Source organism: Octodon degus, unplaced genomic scaffold (genome assembly GCF_000260255.1).
Source record: "Octodon degus isolate 3935 unplaced genomic scaffold, OctDeg1.0 scaffold00021, whole genome shotgun sequence".
Lineage (NCBI taxonomy): Eukaryota > Metazoa > Chordata > Mammalia > Rodentia > Octodontidae > Octodon > Octodon degus.
In genome coordinates this window covers 15,285,385-15,300,697 of record NW_004524597.1, presented here as the reverse complement: position 1 = coordinate 15,300,697, position 15,313 = coordinate 15,285,385, and the positions used below count along the sequence as shown (strand labels likewise).

General features: G+C 48.1%; 1 protein-coding gene across 1 annotated transcript in view; it reads left to right on the top strand.

Annotated features, from left to right (window-relative positions):
* Positions 1-15,313, top strand: part of Sgsm1 (small G protein signaling modulator 1) — an 82,725-nt gene that overhangs the window by 17,884 nt on the left and 49,528 nt on the right. Inside the window, exons 3-8 of the mRNA XM_004628019.2 lie at positions 4,522-4,597; positions 7,598-7,760; positions 10,703-10,855; positions 14,402-14,469; positions 14,744-14,889; positions 15,022-15,153. Coding sequence (XP_004628076.1) covers positions 4,522-4,597; positions 7,598-7,760; positions 10,703-10,855; positions 14,402-14,469; positions 14,744-14,889; positions 15,022-15,153 — 738 coding nt within the window. The remainder of the gene's footprint in view (positions 1-4,521; positions 4,598-7,597; positions 7,761-10,702; positions 10,856-14,401; positions 14,470-14,743; positions 14,890-15,021; positions 15,154-15,313) is intronic.

The window sequence follows — 15,313 nt, the reverse complement described above, 5'->3', positions numbered from 1 at the left end:
CAGGCTCAGCATGCAAGTGGCTGATGAGACACATTAGGATCTATACTCGGCACAGATATGCAGAGGGGGATTCGACCACCATGTCATCTTAGTGGAAACCTCAGCTACCACAGTGGTGTGGCCTGCTGTAGCTGGGACGGCGCCACAGAGCTGTTCTGAGGAGGAGCATGGGTGCAGCATCTTTATGCCCAGCGTGCACCGGACCTTGGATATAGGCCACCCTAGGACAGACTAAGACTGAGCAGAGATGCTCTCTACACCTGAAGCCACGCCCTGTCCCCCACAGAGTGCCAGCTGAGTGTGTCCACCTGCTCCACCAAAGGGATGAGGATAATGATGACAGTGCTGATGGTGGATGCATTAGTTTGCTGAGGCTGCTGTTTCAAGGTGCACAGACTAGGCAGTTTAAACAACGAATTTATTCTCTCACATTTCAGAGGCTGAACGTCTAAGATCAGGATCAACCAGATAGGGTTGGTTCCTTCTCATACCAGTAAGAAACTGATTTGCTCTCACCTGTCTTCTTGGCCTGCGAATGGCTGTCTTCCTGTGTTTTCACAGGCTTTTCTCTGTACATGTGGCTGAGGCTAAATTTCTTCATCTTAATCATATTGGGTTAGGGCCCATCCTAATGACTTCATTTTAACTCAATAATTTCTGTGAAAATGTGATTTCCAAATACTGTCATATTCTCAGTTACACGGTATTAAGGCTTCAGCATGTGAATTTTGAAGAGGGGAGACAACTGAGCCCCTCCCATGAGGAGAGGGGACAGATCGTAGGATCTTATTCCCAAAGGTGGAAGAGGAGTGGTAGGGAAAGGAATAGGTGATGAAGATATCCACAAAAGTAGGGGTTGTATAGCTGGGTTTTTGAAGCTAGAGGGGTACACTGAGACCATGGGGGCCAGTGTCAGCCTGAAGGCACCTACTAGTTGGTAACAGAGACTAATTAGCAAGGCTGACTCCTGTCCTCCTCTCTGAGCACCAGGAGAAATCCGGGGATGAGCCGTGAGTGTGGAGAAAGCTCATAGCCTCCTTTGTGGACATGGAACAGATGGGGCCTGGTATTCTCTGTCCATAGGGAGGACACACAGCCAGCAAGTTCTTGCGTCAGAGCTGCAGAGGGTGATGGGCAGATGGCTGCTTCAATGGAGCAGGAAGACATTGTTAAGACATCAGCCTTTCTGAGAATGCACCGTTCACCAGGAAGGGCTGAGACCCTCATTTTAGCCTGTGTTGGGGGGATGCTGTCAGCCACATTAGCACGCACCATGAGAGCCACATTAGCGCACACCCTGAGATCTGGGCCATGGTGCAGAGCGCACCAGCCTGGCAAAGCGTCACATTCTTGTGCAGACTGGCCCTCCAGCTGTTTCATGAGCAAAGCTTTATTGGAACTCAGACATGGCTGTTCATTTACATATTGCCTTTGTTTGTTTTTACAGTCATACAAGGGCTGTGATGAGTATTTGACAGAGCACATCTTTTTTTTTTTTTTTCTTTGCACCAAGAGTTGAACTCTAGACCTGTGCTTACCAGGCAGGTGCTCTCTCCCTGGTCCTACTTTTTATATCTTTACAGAAAAGTGGCTAGCCCTTCTCTAATTTAGGAGTTCTAGGCCCTGGAACTTGTGGTGAGCTGCCCCTGGCTCAGAGGCTAATTTCTCTTCTCTCAGGGAGCGATTATTTTCCTGAAACTGCTGTGATGACCTAGTGAGGCAAGGCAAGCAAAAGAGTCTTGTGGACCGCAGCACACAGTTGGCCTAGACAGCCGCAGAAGATTGGCTCCTGGAGCCCTGGCAGGCACCCAAGTCCGTCAGTGCTCGAGTCCTTCCTATGCAGTGGTGCACGTTTGCATATAAGCTGCACACATCCCCCAGGATGTTTTCAGATTCTCTCTAGATTGCTTATCATACCTAATTTTCTGTGTAAATAGGTGTTATACTGTATTTTTAAGAGAATAATGACAAGATGAAGTCTGTGTTCAGTAAGAATGATTTTTTTCAAATGTTTTTAGTGTACAGTTGTTTGGGTCCACAGCTGTGGATTCCACAGATAGGGAGGGCCAACTGTGTTGCTTTCTGCATTCAGCCTTCTTGTAATCTTCTCCTCCTAATCTAAACAAAGCCCTGTTCTTCTCCCAGCTTCTTCAGACTGCCCTTGGTGGTGGCATCTCCCCTGCCAGGTTCACTGTGGTTTCTGCTTGATTTTTACCTGCATAATGGTGTCTGATGAGCAAGGAGGTGGGATGAAGTAGCCAGCCAGCTAGGATTTGTTCCAGGGCTGCCGTGGTGTCCGCAGTTGTCATCGTTCAAATGCTATTTCCTGTGCACGTGCTGTGTCCCAGGCACTGTGCTGAATGCTTCATCTGTATCGCGCCCCCCCCCTTAAACCTCACCATGGGACACAGGCATTCAGCAGGTAGTTAGGAGTACCAATACTGTGCCAGCCACCCTTCTAGGTCATGAAAATACATAGAGCACTGAGTAACAGAATTGCTGACCTCATAGAACCCACTAAACTGGAGTCAGGGGATAAAGTAAATAGGCTAAAATACAGTGAGGTAGAAATCAAAAGGACTGTGGAGAGAAATAAAGCAGAAAAAGCATGTACTATCAGGTGAGGAGGGAATGAGGAATGCAGTTTTAAACAGGGCGAGCTGTGTAGGTTTCTGGAGGCAGAGTGTTCCAGGTAAAAGGAACAGTAAGTGCAGAGGACTGGAGAGGAGGATGCTGATGTGTGGGGGGCAATGACTGGCACCATGGGTTGTGCTTGTGAGGGCCTGGCGGCTGTAGTGACAACTTGGGCTGCTACTGTCAGGAAGATGAGAGCAGTGGGAGGATAGTAACAAAAGAGGAACACGATCCCATGCACCTTTATTTTATTCACTTATTCACAGTATATTAACAGAATTGTTGTAAAATGTATATAATACAGAAGTTGTCTTCTTAACCATTTGAATATATTTAGTTCAGTATTGTTAAATAACTTACATTATTGTGTAGCCAACATCCAGAACATTTTCACTTGGCAAAACTGATGCCATGTTCCCATTAAATAATAACGCCTCATTTTTTTGCTGCTAGACACTGGTACTCACCGTTCTACTTACTATCTCTGATTTTGGCCACTCTAGGTACTGCATATAAATGGAATCACACAACAGTTACCCTCATTGACTAGCTGATTTCACTGAGCATAATGTCCTCCAGTTTTGTCATGTAGCAGCATGTATTAGGATTATCCAAATGCTGCTGGCAAAGCCCAGTTTGAGTTTGCTGTATTGGGCAGTCTGGAGCTGTTCACAGGGTGGGTACTGACATGGTTGGATGGTGTTGGGCTGAGTGCCAGCCCTGAGAGTGCCTTGTTCTTCAGAGAGCATGGCCAAGTGTTCTCTGAGCTCTGTCTTCCTCTCCAAGAAGGAAGTGGAAGGAAGGGGAGAGGGCCAGTGGGGCCTGAGACAGCGCGGACGTACTGTGGCTGAATGGGCTATGGGAGAGCAGGCCAGTCATGCGCTGAGTGGCTGGGCAGGGGGAGTCCTTGCTCCCTTCACTTCACATCAGAACTCCATGAAGCAGAGCTGAGGTGGACATTTGAGACCATATCTTTTGGCTTCCTCAGTCTCAGGGTTAATAAGGATCAGAAAAGGGCTTTGCTTGAGTTCCACAGTGACTGAGCAGATGGAGTCTAGAAGCCAGAAAGACAGAAGGTGTCAGGGCCAGCAGAAGGTCACTTCTGTGAAGAGGGCCTTGACTCCCCTTTCACACCACATACCCTGAGCCTGACACACTTGGAGGCAGTCAGGAAATACTGTTGAATGAGCATGTGTGTGAAAAAAATAGCCTGGGTATCAGACCCAAGCTGGGATTGCCTCCCCTCGGGCTGGCTTTACCTCTACTGCACAAGTTGCTTCTCCTTGCTGAGCTTCCATTTCCCAAAACAGGTTTATAAGTTCATTTGGCAGGTGCCCCAGCAGGAATTTAAACCCAGGTCTGCCCAGTTCCTTGGATGATTTTCTATACAATGCTGTCCTGATTCCTTTACTGATTCACTTGCTTATTGAGCACCTACTGTGTGCTAGACTCAGTCCTGGGCTCTGTAGATACGGCAATAAAGGAGGTGGGTTTGTGCCCTCAGGACTTATATTCTAGGAAGATGCAGACATAAAGCAGTGAAGAGATAACAGCAATGGTGGGATTACTCAGAAAGGACTGGAATGGGGACAGGATAGGACTGCCTTAGTTGCTGTCATCAAGGAAGGACATTTTGATGGCGATTGAGAAGCAGCAGCCATACATATGCCATATGTAGTCACTGTATGCAAAGAGCCTGAACAAACAATTATGAAGGGACACATGTAAATAGATAAGCTTCAGATATGCTGATGACAAAGTGATGAAGCTGTAGAAGGAAATCAGCTGTCAAAGTGCACTAAACAGCCTGAAAAGGCTCTGAGGGCAGCACAGTAAGTCTGCACCCTGGTCACACTGGCTCACCTCACCACTGGCTTTGCCTTCTAGGTAAAGCAGATCATGGAAGAGGCTGTCACACGCAAGTTTGTCCATGAGGACAGTAGCCACATCATCTCCTTCTGTGGTGAGTCTGTGGTCCACCCAGGCCTGCTTCCCTTTCCGGAGCTGCCTCGGGGAGGGTGCATCTCTGAAGCAGAGCTCTCATACACTGCTTTTGCACTGTGACTTGAAGTTATTTTTGGGTCCCAAAGGAATTGTATTGGGGAAATTCAAAGTAAAACTAGCACAAGACACATGAATGATGAGTTGGACTGCCATGAAGAATCACCACGGAGCATCACCTTGCCCTCCTCAAGGGCTCAGCTCATGCTACCCACACCCTGAGCACTGGGCGGTCCTGCCTCTGGGAAATGACCTCCATGGCTTTTTCTTCTTCTGCCGCCAATGAGCGCTAGATAAAGGGAGAGATGCAGAGATATTTAGTGAGAGGGGGAAGAGAACCCTGACACATCCTGAGGGACTGCAGCAGCTGGCTCAGCACAGGCAACAGCGGGGGCTCAGAGCGTGACTCACTGCTCTCTGTACAGCTCTGTCGTGAGACCCAGAGATACCCACAGTGCCAGGTCCCGCTGTACGTTGAAGGCAGCTAGAGATGCGTTTTGCATGTACCTGAAGTCCACACTGAGCTTAGTCTCTGTGTATATATACATGGGAGTGTTCTTTCCTGATCCTTGTAATGCCTTTTTTAATACTTGGAGTGTCTGACGGTGAAGAGCGTGCTCTAATTCCCCTTCTGTGGCTTTGGCCCCATGGAAAGGCCTGAGCAAGGACACCTGGCCAGCCACCAGCTTCTATGCAGATGACGAGGTTCTACCACCTGGCATCTAAATGCTGAGCACACTGAATTGGGGGCCAGAATTTCAGTTCACCCATTTTTTCAGCCAGGCAGACTTGGGTTCAAATGCCCAGTTCTACCACTTACTACTGACCATGAGCAAAATCTTAATTTTTAGATGGAATATGTTTTTCAACACAAATAGAAAGTGTAATGTAAAAGTATATATGTATATATATCTATAAAAGTATATATGTATGTGGAATATATGTTTTATATCCATATGTCTATGTATATATACACACATATTTTTACAAATACATTTTATTATATTTACATGACTTTTTATTTTCTCCTGGACATTTTCTTTATAAATCAACTTACTAATGTATCTATCAACTAAAGTCTTTCTTTCCTTTTTCTTTTTCTTTTTTTATTTCTTTTTCTTTCTGTCTTTTTTTTTAAGGCAGGGTCTCACTATGTAGTTCAGGCTGGCTCTGAACTCACTTATATAGCCCAAGCTGGTCTCCAACTCACAGCAATCCTCCTGCCTTGGCCTTCTAGGTGCTAGGATTACAGGCAAGCACCAATATGCCCAGCCCAACAAAGAATAATAAGAATTGTAATAGTTCCCTAACTCAGATCCAAGCTTTTGGGTGGGAGAAATTGGATGGCAGTAAATCCCACTGATTCTTTTTTGGATCCATTGTTCCTAGGGCCATTGTGCAGAAGAATTGGACAATGTGTACAAAACTTGAAGAGATGATTAAAAAACTAAAAAGTGCTGTGTATATAAAGCCATGTGCACTCATAAATCCAGCCTCTTGAGAGCCTAAAGCAGGAGGATGGCAAGTTGGACCCCAGCTTAGTCAACTAGACTCTGCTCAGAATGAAAAATAAAAAAGAGCTGGGAACGTAGCTCCGTGTGAAGGTGCTGGGTTCATTCCCTAACATCATCACCACCCAAAAAGAAGGAAAAAAAAAAACTTTTTAAGAGAACCTCACCAATCTTTTAAGTGTATGGGCAGATTAATCAATTTTTAGGCATTCATTCAAAACCGAATGATGGTGTACTCAAAAATAGACGATTAACCCAAAACCTCTCGCAGTTTCTCCTCACACATCACCCAGGCCAGCCTCTCACCCTGGGGGTAGCTCACTTGTTCTGTGAGTGGTGATAGGTAGAGCTCTTACATCATGCATTTATAGCAAGAGTTAGGTGAAGCAAATCTTAACACTGACCTGACACACAGCAGGTACCAAAATAAGGAATAGCTCTTATAATGTACTCACTTTTTGAATAAATACGGAATATGTGCCTATTGCGTGCCACAGTGAGACAGAAGGTAAGAAGTCCGAGGCCCCCAGAAGTACCAGGACTAAGATGGGGGCCTTGGTGTTTGAACAAGGCCAGTTTCCCAGAAGGGCTCACTGAAGCCTGGAGAGGGAAAGTGGCTCACCTGAGGTCACTCAGCAAATTAATGCGAGCGCCCCGGCCTACACCCTGGTGTGTGCTCTGGCAGGGCTCCGAAGGGCAAGACAGAAATGAGGTGATGAGGAAATCCTTCCCAGGCCCTTTGTGGAAACACAAGTATTACATGTGGCACATCTGGAACTCAGGCCTTGTTGAAGGCTCTATCACTTACTTGCTGGGTAGCCTGGAGCAATTCAGCTTGCCTCTCTGAGCCCCAGTGCCCACCTCGGGGAAGTAGGGGTATTTTCCTTACTTGCTGGCCATGGCAGAGATTAAATGAGATCCATAAATGTTAGCCATGCTGTAATCACAGCTTTGATGACAATGGTGATGCGATTCCTTAACCTGGTGAGCCAGCATCCAGCATCCCAGTCACCTCTCCCTGCTTGACAGAAACAGAGGAGATGTTCAGCAATAACCACTGCGTGCCAGGCTCTGCCTCATACTTTGTGTTTATTTTCCCCTGTCTTACCAGCAACCTTATGAGGTTAACGTGTATACTGTCCCCACTTTACAGATGAGAATACTGAAGCCCAGAGAGGCAAAGTCATTACCCACAGTGACACCTGGTTAGTAGCTGGCCGAGGATATGAACAGAGATGGTCCACATTTGGGCCACAGCCATGGGCTAACCATTGTGCCTTCTTTGAAGAGTGTTGCAGGTGTAGGGGAGCATGTTTTTCAGGGATTCTCACCTGAACTTAGTGATTCGGAGAGTCCTGGCTGGCCAGGGTACCTCTGATGGAAGCTCTGAGCCACCTAGGTGCTGGGGAGTGTGGCCAGGTCAAGGCCTGCTGACCCCCGTGTTCCCACAGCGGCAGTGGAAGCCTGTGTCCTGCATGGGCTGCGTCGGCGGGCAGCTGGCTTTCTGCGCAGCAACAAGATTGCAGCTCTCTTCATGAAGGTGGGAAAGAGCTTCCCGCCAGCAGAGGAACTGAGCCGCAAGGTCCAGGACCTGGAGCAGCTGATTGAGAATGCGTGAGTATCAAGTGTTGGTGCAAGCTGGGACAGTCCTCAGAGGATGGTCTACACCCTCCCTCAGCCCTATGAGGGCCCACACCTCTTGGGCCGCCTTTGTTTTCCTTTCTGCTCCTCAGAGCTGCCTGGCTTTTTTCCACGCCGCAGTTTTTGCACACTTGGTACCTTCGTATTAGCATTCCCCTGCCAATGCCTGACATAAACTACCTACATGAGAAAAGATTGATCTGGACCCATAGTTTCAGAGGTTTCAGTCCATGGTCTCCTAGCCCCAAAATAGAAACATCATGGTGGAAGGGTGTGGCGGAGGACGGGACCGAGACCAAGGAAGATCCTGAAGAAAGATGCGCCCTTCAGAGCCATGCCCCCTGCGGCCTGCCTCCTCCTACCAGTGCCTCCCTCCTAATAGCACATTCAGCCATGAACTCACCTGTATGTCGGAGTGTGTGCTCATGACCCAATCATCTCTCCAGACATTTCTTAGTCCAGTTGAGTTGACAGTTAAGGTTGACTGTCAGCCCCACACCAGGCTCATTGCCTGTGTTTCCAGGCCTGGTTCCCTGGCTCGTTCACACCTTCCTAGTCTGTAGATTCTACCCCACATACCATCTTCTCTCTTGTATCACCATTTATTCTCTTCCCACTTGTTGCCACCTATAGTTAGCCATTCCTGCATTTGTTTACTACTGACTTGGCTGTAATCAGGCTCCCTGAGCGCCATGCAAATAGTCAGGTCACCTGTGCCATTTTCCATTGGGTACCAAGCATGTGGGCCAGTGTACAGCACCTGACCCATGCCTGTGAAATGGCTGTTGAGTGAATAGGTACTGAGTGGGAGCCACACCCCTTCCAAACATAAGCTGACTGACATTTAACAGAACCTATGTGGTCTCTGTACAGACCGGATGCTGGGGCCTTTGGTTAAAACTCACATTGAAGCAGCCATTGAAGAGGAAGGCAGCTTTACTTGCTTGTGTTTGTGGCTGCTTATATGTGTTGGGGGAGGCTTGGGACTGAGTGTGGTACCTAAATATCTATTGCCGTACCCTCCCGCTGCGGTCCCAGATGCATAGCCAGGCACCCAAAAGGAGCCTAGCCAGCGATGGCAGGTAGGGCAGAGCTCCTCCTGGTGCCTGGGGACAGGGCCGTGACAGCTTCTGAAGCTATAGCTGAGCATTGTGGGAGGAATGCATGGATCAGCTGGCCACGTCCGCCACAGGCACAGCCAAGGAGGAAACAAGCACATCATGTGTTTCCCAGCTTTCCCTTGCCATCCATTATAAAATTCCTGAGATGGCCACATTATGAAGAGGAGAACTTTATTCTGACTCACAACGTTAGAGGCGTTAGCCCACATCTGCTCGGCCCCTTTGCTTCTGCACCTGCGGAGGGGCAGCACAGTGAGACTGGAAGGGAAGTGCACAGCAGAGCAAGCTGCTTGCCTCCCCACTGCTGGGGCAGGAGCTGGGGAGGGGGAGGTGGTCCCAGAGTCCCCCTTGAGGGCATGCGCCCAGTAGCCTGCTGTCTCCTCTAGGCCTGCTTCTTAAAGGTTCCCCCACCTTCCCAACAGCACCAAGCTGGAGTCAGGCCCCACCCTGTGGTCCTTCGGAGGACGTTGCAGATCCAAACTGCAGCATGCTAAGTTTGCCATCTCAGCCAAGGTGACCGCACCACAAAGTGAAGCCCACCTCCCCTTCTCTTTCTTACACTTTGGTCCCTGCCTGCCAAGGGATGCTGGCCAGAATGCTCTACAGACAGAGCTCAGGATGTGGCTCTGCCAGCTCCCTTTGGCATGACTTTCCAGCCAGGCAGTCTTTGGTTTCCCTCCAGCCTATCTAGTTATTCTCAGATAACTTCTTAAAGGGCTGGATCTCCAGGGCCTTCTGCAGTGTGGGTGTGACTTCCCAATGGAAAGATGAAAGGCATCCCTGCCAGGGGTGAGGGAAAACCACGCATTCATCTCTGCAGTCACCATGTATGAATGTATTTGATGAGCAGCTCGTGTGTGCCAGGACTGTGCTAGGCCCTGCCCTGGAGAAATAGACATGATGGTTCCCATACTTGCCATTGGATAGATATATTGTAGTTTTAAAACACTTAAATTGTTTTTGCACATGCTCAAAATCATGGAGTAAAGGGAGAAATGAGCAGGCTGAAGGAGTATCTCAGCTTTGGTTGGGTCCAGAGAGCTTCCTCTAGGATGAGATGCTCTGTCTGAGGCTCAAAGACTGAGAGGGTCATTCCAGGAATAGGATCAGGAGGAAACTGGTAAGAAGCAGCAGCCAATGGAGAACCTGGCAGCTGCAAGCATCTGCACAAAGCTGTCTGGCTGGAGCACTCACAGAGAGTGACTGAGGGCAAGGTTATGAGCATCCTGCGGACCATGGTGAAGCCCGCGCTTTCCAGGGCTGGTAATGGGGAGTCTTGCGAGGCTCCATAGCCCTGCACTTCCTGGTCAGCAGGAAAAGAAAGAGAAGGAGAAAAAGAAAAGATGGAGAGAGAAGATAAGAGAAGGGAGAGACTTACAGGAAGAAGAGAGGGCAGTAGGGTGGGGGAAGGAAGGAAGAGAGAGATTGGTCAGATCTGGCTGGCCTGTCAGAGGTGTGTGGAAGGATGTTTAGCTACATCTTCCCTCTCACTGGGCATTGCTGTCTTTCCAACTTTGTGTGTGTGTGTGTGTGTGTGTGTGTGTGTGCACGCGCGTGCACCAGGAATTGAACACGGGGCCTCGCACTTGCCAGGTAGGCTCTGCTCTGTTACATCCGGAGCCGTACTGTCTTTCCAGCTCTTGACCCACTTTCTAGGAACAATGTGTGTTCTTATTGTTTAGCTGCCACTCCTCCATTTCCTTAAGACGGTGAACATTTTCCCACTTGCATATCCAGTCCTGTGGATTTCCTTCTTTGTGAATGTTTACCTACCTTCTCTTATTGATCTTGAAGGAGAAACCAGATCCAGGGCCTCCAGGAGAATGTGCGGAAGCTCCCGAAGCTGCCCAACCTGTCCCCGCTCGCCATCAAGCACCTGTGGATCCGCACAGCCTTGTTTGAGAAGGTCCTGGACAAAATTGTGCATTACCTGGTGGAGAACAGCAGGTGAGAGGGGGAGCTGTACACCTGGTGCTCTCTGCCTCCCCCTACTGGCAGAATTGCACCCTCTTGCACATAGCCACTTGTTCTCCTGGACAGCTGGTTAGATTTAAAAGTGATTGTAGAGAAGCCTCCTGGATGTTTGACTCTGAACTAGGCTAGCTCAGAAATCTGGGGAGAGTTCAGTAGTGCACAGCATTCAGAGTTAGGCTTGGGTGGAGGGATCTTGGATTTCTTCCTTCTACTGTGGATTGTCCCACTTGATAACCATGTGGCCCTAGGAGATCTACTTAGCCTCTTGCTCCTTGTCTCTTTTGGTAAATGGCATGGATGTCACTGATGCTTCTGACAAGTGAGAAGGGAATTCAGTATATACTGTTTTGAAAATTCAGTGATACGGGGCTGGTGACATGGCTCAGTGGTCTAAAGCACCTACTTAGAACAAGCTTAGCAAATCACAGCGGCCGTGGTTCAATCCCCCGGCACCACATGCCAGCCAGCCCCGCCCCCTGGTGGGCTGAGCTGGCCACACACACACACACACACACACAAAAAAAAAAAATTTAAAAAGAAAAAAGAAAATTCAGTGATACTTTCTACATTTTCTCTCTTAGTTCAGATTGGTCAGATATAAAGGTTTTATAGTGCACATTTCTTGGCCAGTATCCATCCATTCACCTGATAAATATTTAGTGAGCACCTACTGTGTGCCAGGGACTAACAGAGGAATAATTCCTCTTAATAATTCCTCTTAATAAAGAGGAATAATTGCTGCTATTTCAAAAGCGGCAGAAGCCACCAACTAACCTACACTGTAACATGAGAGCCTGTGTGGCCAGCGTGCCTCTGTAGCCAGAGAGAGAAAAATTTGAAGGAACTGGTGCTGTGCAGCTCAGTGGTAAAAGGTTTTACAGTTTCTGGGTTCAACGCCCAGCCCAAAGAAAACAAGGAGGAAAAAGTCAAAAGAAATGTGCATTTCAGGGGGCTGGGGAGATGGCTCAGTGGAATAAGTGCCTCCCTGGCAAGCGCAAGGGCCTGAGTTCAATCCCCAGTTCCACCAAAAAAAAAAAAAAAAAAAAAAAAATTTCCCCATCTTTCATTGTATGAAAGTACTTTTTTAATCACCTGTTCATGAAAGTAAGTTCTACTATTATTAATTTTTTGCCCCTTCAGTGAGAAAATTTATATAGTATATGTTAGATGTTCCAAGGGGATGTGGTGGTAGCTTTTGCTGTTTTGTTTTTTCACTACTGGGGTTTGGGCCCAGCACTTTCATAGTAAGCTATAACTCCAGCTCTTTGATTATAATTCTTTTGTCATTTATGTATTTGGTACAGCGTCTCACTACACAATTCAGACTCGTAGCGATCCTCCTGTTTTCAGCCTCCTCAGTGTTGGGATTACAGGCGTGTGCCATCACACCTGGACTTGGTTTCTGGCTCAGTGTGTCCTGGGGTGGGGTGGGGCCAGTGCAGCATTCAGGACCAGGGATCAAACCCTGGTCCCTGCACTTGTGAAAACAGACACTTAGTCCGCTGAGCTATCTCGCTGGCCCAACTCCAGCTCTTGTAAACAAGTTTTGAGGCAGGATCTCAACGAAATTGCCAAGCTAGGCATAAACTTGTGATCCTTCCACCTCAGCCTCCCGGAGTGGTGGGACTCCAGGTCTGCACCACCCCACCTGGCCTGTGTAGATGCTTAATCCCCTGTATGGCCAGAGAAAGCCTCCTGGAAGAAGCAGTATTCCAAGGGCCTGATGCAGGGCAGGGCAGGGCTAGGGTGGAAAAAGCATGCTCCCATCAGGAGCAACAGCCAACTCAAAGGCCTGCAGAGGAGCAAGCTGAAAGAAACCCAAACTCTGAATCTCCACTTAACTTCTTTTCCTTCTAGTAAGTTGTAATGCGCCTGTGTCCTGAATGGTCCTGGGCTGCTTTAGTCATTGCCTTTGAGCTGTGACCCTGTGTTGCCCTGCAGAATAAGACAGTTAATTCCAAAGGAATTAGGAATTTATTAAAGCATCAGTGCCAGCCTGCTATTTTTTTTATTAAATTTTGAATTTTAGATTTCTGTAACAATAGCAAAATTAGTACAGAATGTACTGGTTGGCTAACCCCAGTAATTGCATCCTATTTAACAGTAGTACAGTTGTCAAAATGAGGACATGGACTGGTATGCTACTATTGACAGCCTTTATTTTCAGTTCACTACTTTGTAAACTTTTTGTTTGGTTGGTTGGTTGGCATATAATTCAATGAGATTTTAACTTGCAAGATAATTTTGTATGCCCAGCATCATAAATAGGGTACAGAATTGTTCCAGAGAAGCTCCAAAGAAACTCCTTGGCTTGCTTTTAACAGTCATCTCTTTTCCCAGCCCTGCCTGCTATTTTTTGTGGCAGCATTTCCAAGGCTTATGATCACGATGCTGATTTTTGGAATGGAACTCAAGTGGCCCCAAAGTGTCTCAAGCATTATGTTCAGATTTGACCTCCAAATGTAGAACTTTGATACTGAGCAAGTCCAAGGCAGATCAGCTCTGCTGCATCCAGTATTCTGGCTGATAGAGGATTTCTTTGGAGTAAGATTACAGTGACGTTGGTACCATTCAGTGAGGACTCCTAGTGTTGGACCCTGTGCTCTACATGCAGCTCATTGTTCAGTCTTTTCAACAACCACGCAGATGGATTTTGCCACTCTTATTTTATAGCTAAGGACATGGAATCTCAGGGAATTCACTTGCCTCGGGGCACACAGCAGTGTGGAGAGTAGCCGAGCTAGGCTCCTGCCCGGTCTGTCTGACTCTAGGTCCTGTGTCCTCCCCCTTGCTGTATGATAGTAAAAGTTGAGCTAGCTGGGCATAACCTGAGACCACATCTGCCTTCTGTGTGTACTCTAGTGAGTCACTTTACTTCTCTGGGCCTGAGATTGTGAGGAGATCAGAGAGGTCCTTTCCAACTTTGAAATTCTCTTAGTTTCCAGGTTGCACATATGTTTAAGGAATTAGAAAATATTACATTAAAGCTCATACATGGAATCATTCCATGGTGACATCACATAATGTTCTACAGAACCAGATTTAAGGCACCCTTTTGAGCATCTCAAGCCAGTGTTATCAGTTTTAGTTACCAGGCAGGACAGCCTATTAGCCCAGTGTTTGAGTACACATCACAGTTAAACAGCATTTTATTGCCTCAGGAATAGTAGAGCTGACTTCATCTGCACCGCTAAGTGACTTGCCTTCTCCAGCAGAAGTAAATTGAATCTGCTAGGCCTCATCAGCCTTTACTGCTATTCCTCTCAGAAAGGCTCCTACTCCTATTCCTCTCAGAAAGGCTCTCTCACGATCACGTTTTGACAGGTCCGCACCAAGCACACCCTAAATGCCTTTCTGCTGTGTAGCTCAGAAGTCCTCCCAAGCGCTGTACAGCACATTTTGTGCCTAGTGCAGCTGAGCCTCTGAGCATTCCTGGGTGACATGGAGGGAACGGACCTAGTCTTTCATGTCCTCTGGTGGTCTCCATCTAAACTTGTGTGTCCTTTGCTCTCTCACTAGTAAATACTATGAGAAGGAAGCACTCCTAATGGACCCTGTGGATGGCCCCATTCTCGCATCTCTCTTGGGTATGTGGTACAGTGCTCAGAGCTCCATCTGGACCTCTGGTCTCAGGTCTTGGTACCCTCCTGAGGGCCCCTCTCCTCCCGTTCTCACCCATCAGAACTTGCCTGTTCACTTTTCTCTTGCTCCCAGAACCTTCTTCAGGTCTCTTCCTTACAGGACACTAGGACATCCTAACTGACTAGAGGGGAGGGGTAATGGAATGGATGGTTCATCCCATAGTAGATAGGAGGGTGGACATTTGGGGGCTTCAGGTCTCCAGCCTGCTGTGCTCCACAGTGGGGCCCTGTGCCCTGGAGTACACCAAGATGAAGACGGCAGACCACTTCTGGACTGACCCCTCGGCTGACGAGCTGGTCCAGAGGCACCGCATCCACAGTTCACACCTGAGGCAGGACTCACCCACCAAGCGGCCAGCCCTCTGTGTGAGTGGAGTGGGTTGTGGGGCCATGGGAGGGATCTGAGGCAAGGTCTGAACATGGGCTGGGGAAAGGAACAGGGTAGGAGCCCTGAAGGTCACTCCAGGGCTGTCCTTCTGTCTCCTATCACACTACCAGATCCAGAAGAGGCATTCGAGTGGCAGCATGGATGACCGGCCATCCCTCTCTGCACGTGACTATGTGGAGTCCCTGCACCAGAATTCTCGAGCCACCCTACTCTATGGCAAGAACAATGTTCTGGTTCAGCCGGTGAGAGTTCACAGAGGGCCTGGATCTGCCTCTGAGGGTTTTGGCTCCATGTTATAGAGGAAGTTTCCTTCTGGCCCCAGGTGGCTCATCCCTTCATATACCCACCCACCCACCCATTTGTTCATCCATCTGCCAGTCCATCCACCCATCCATCCATCCA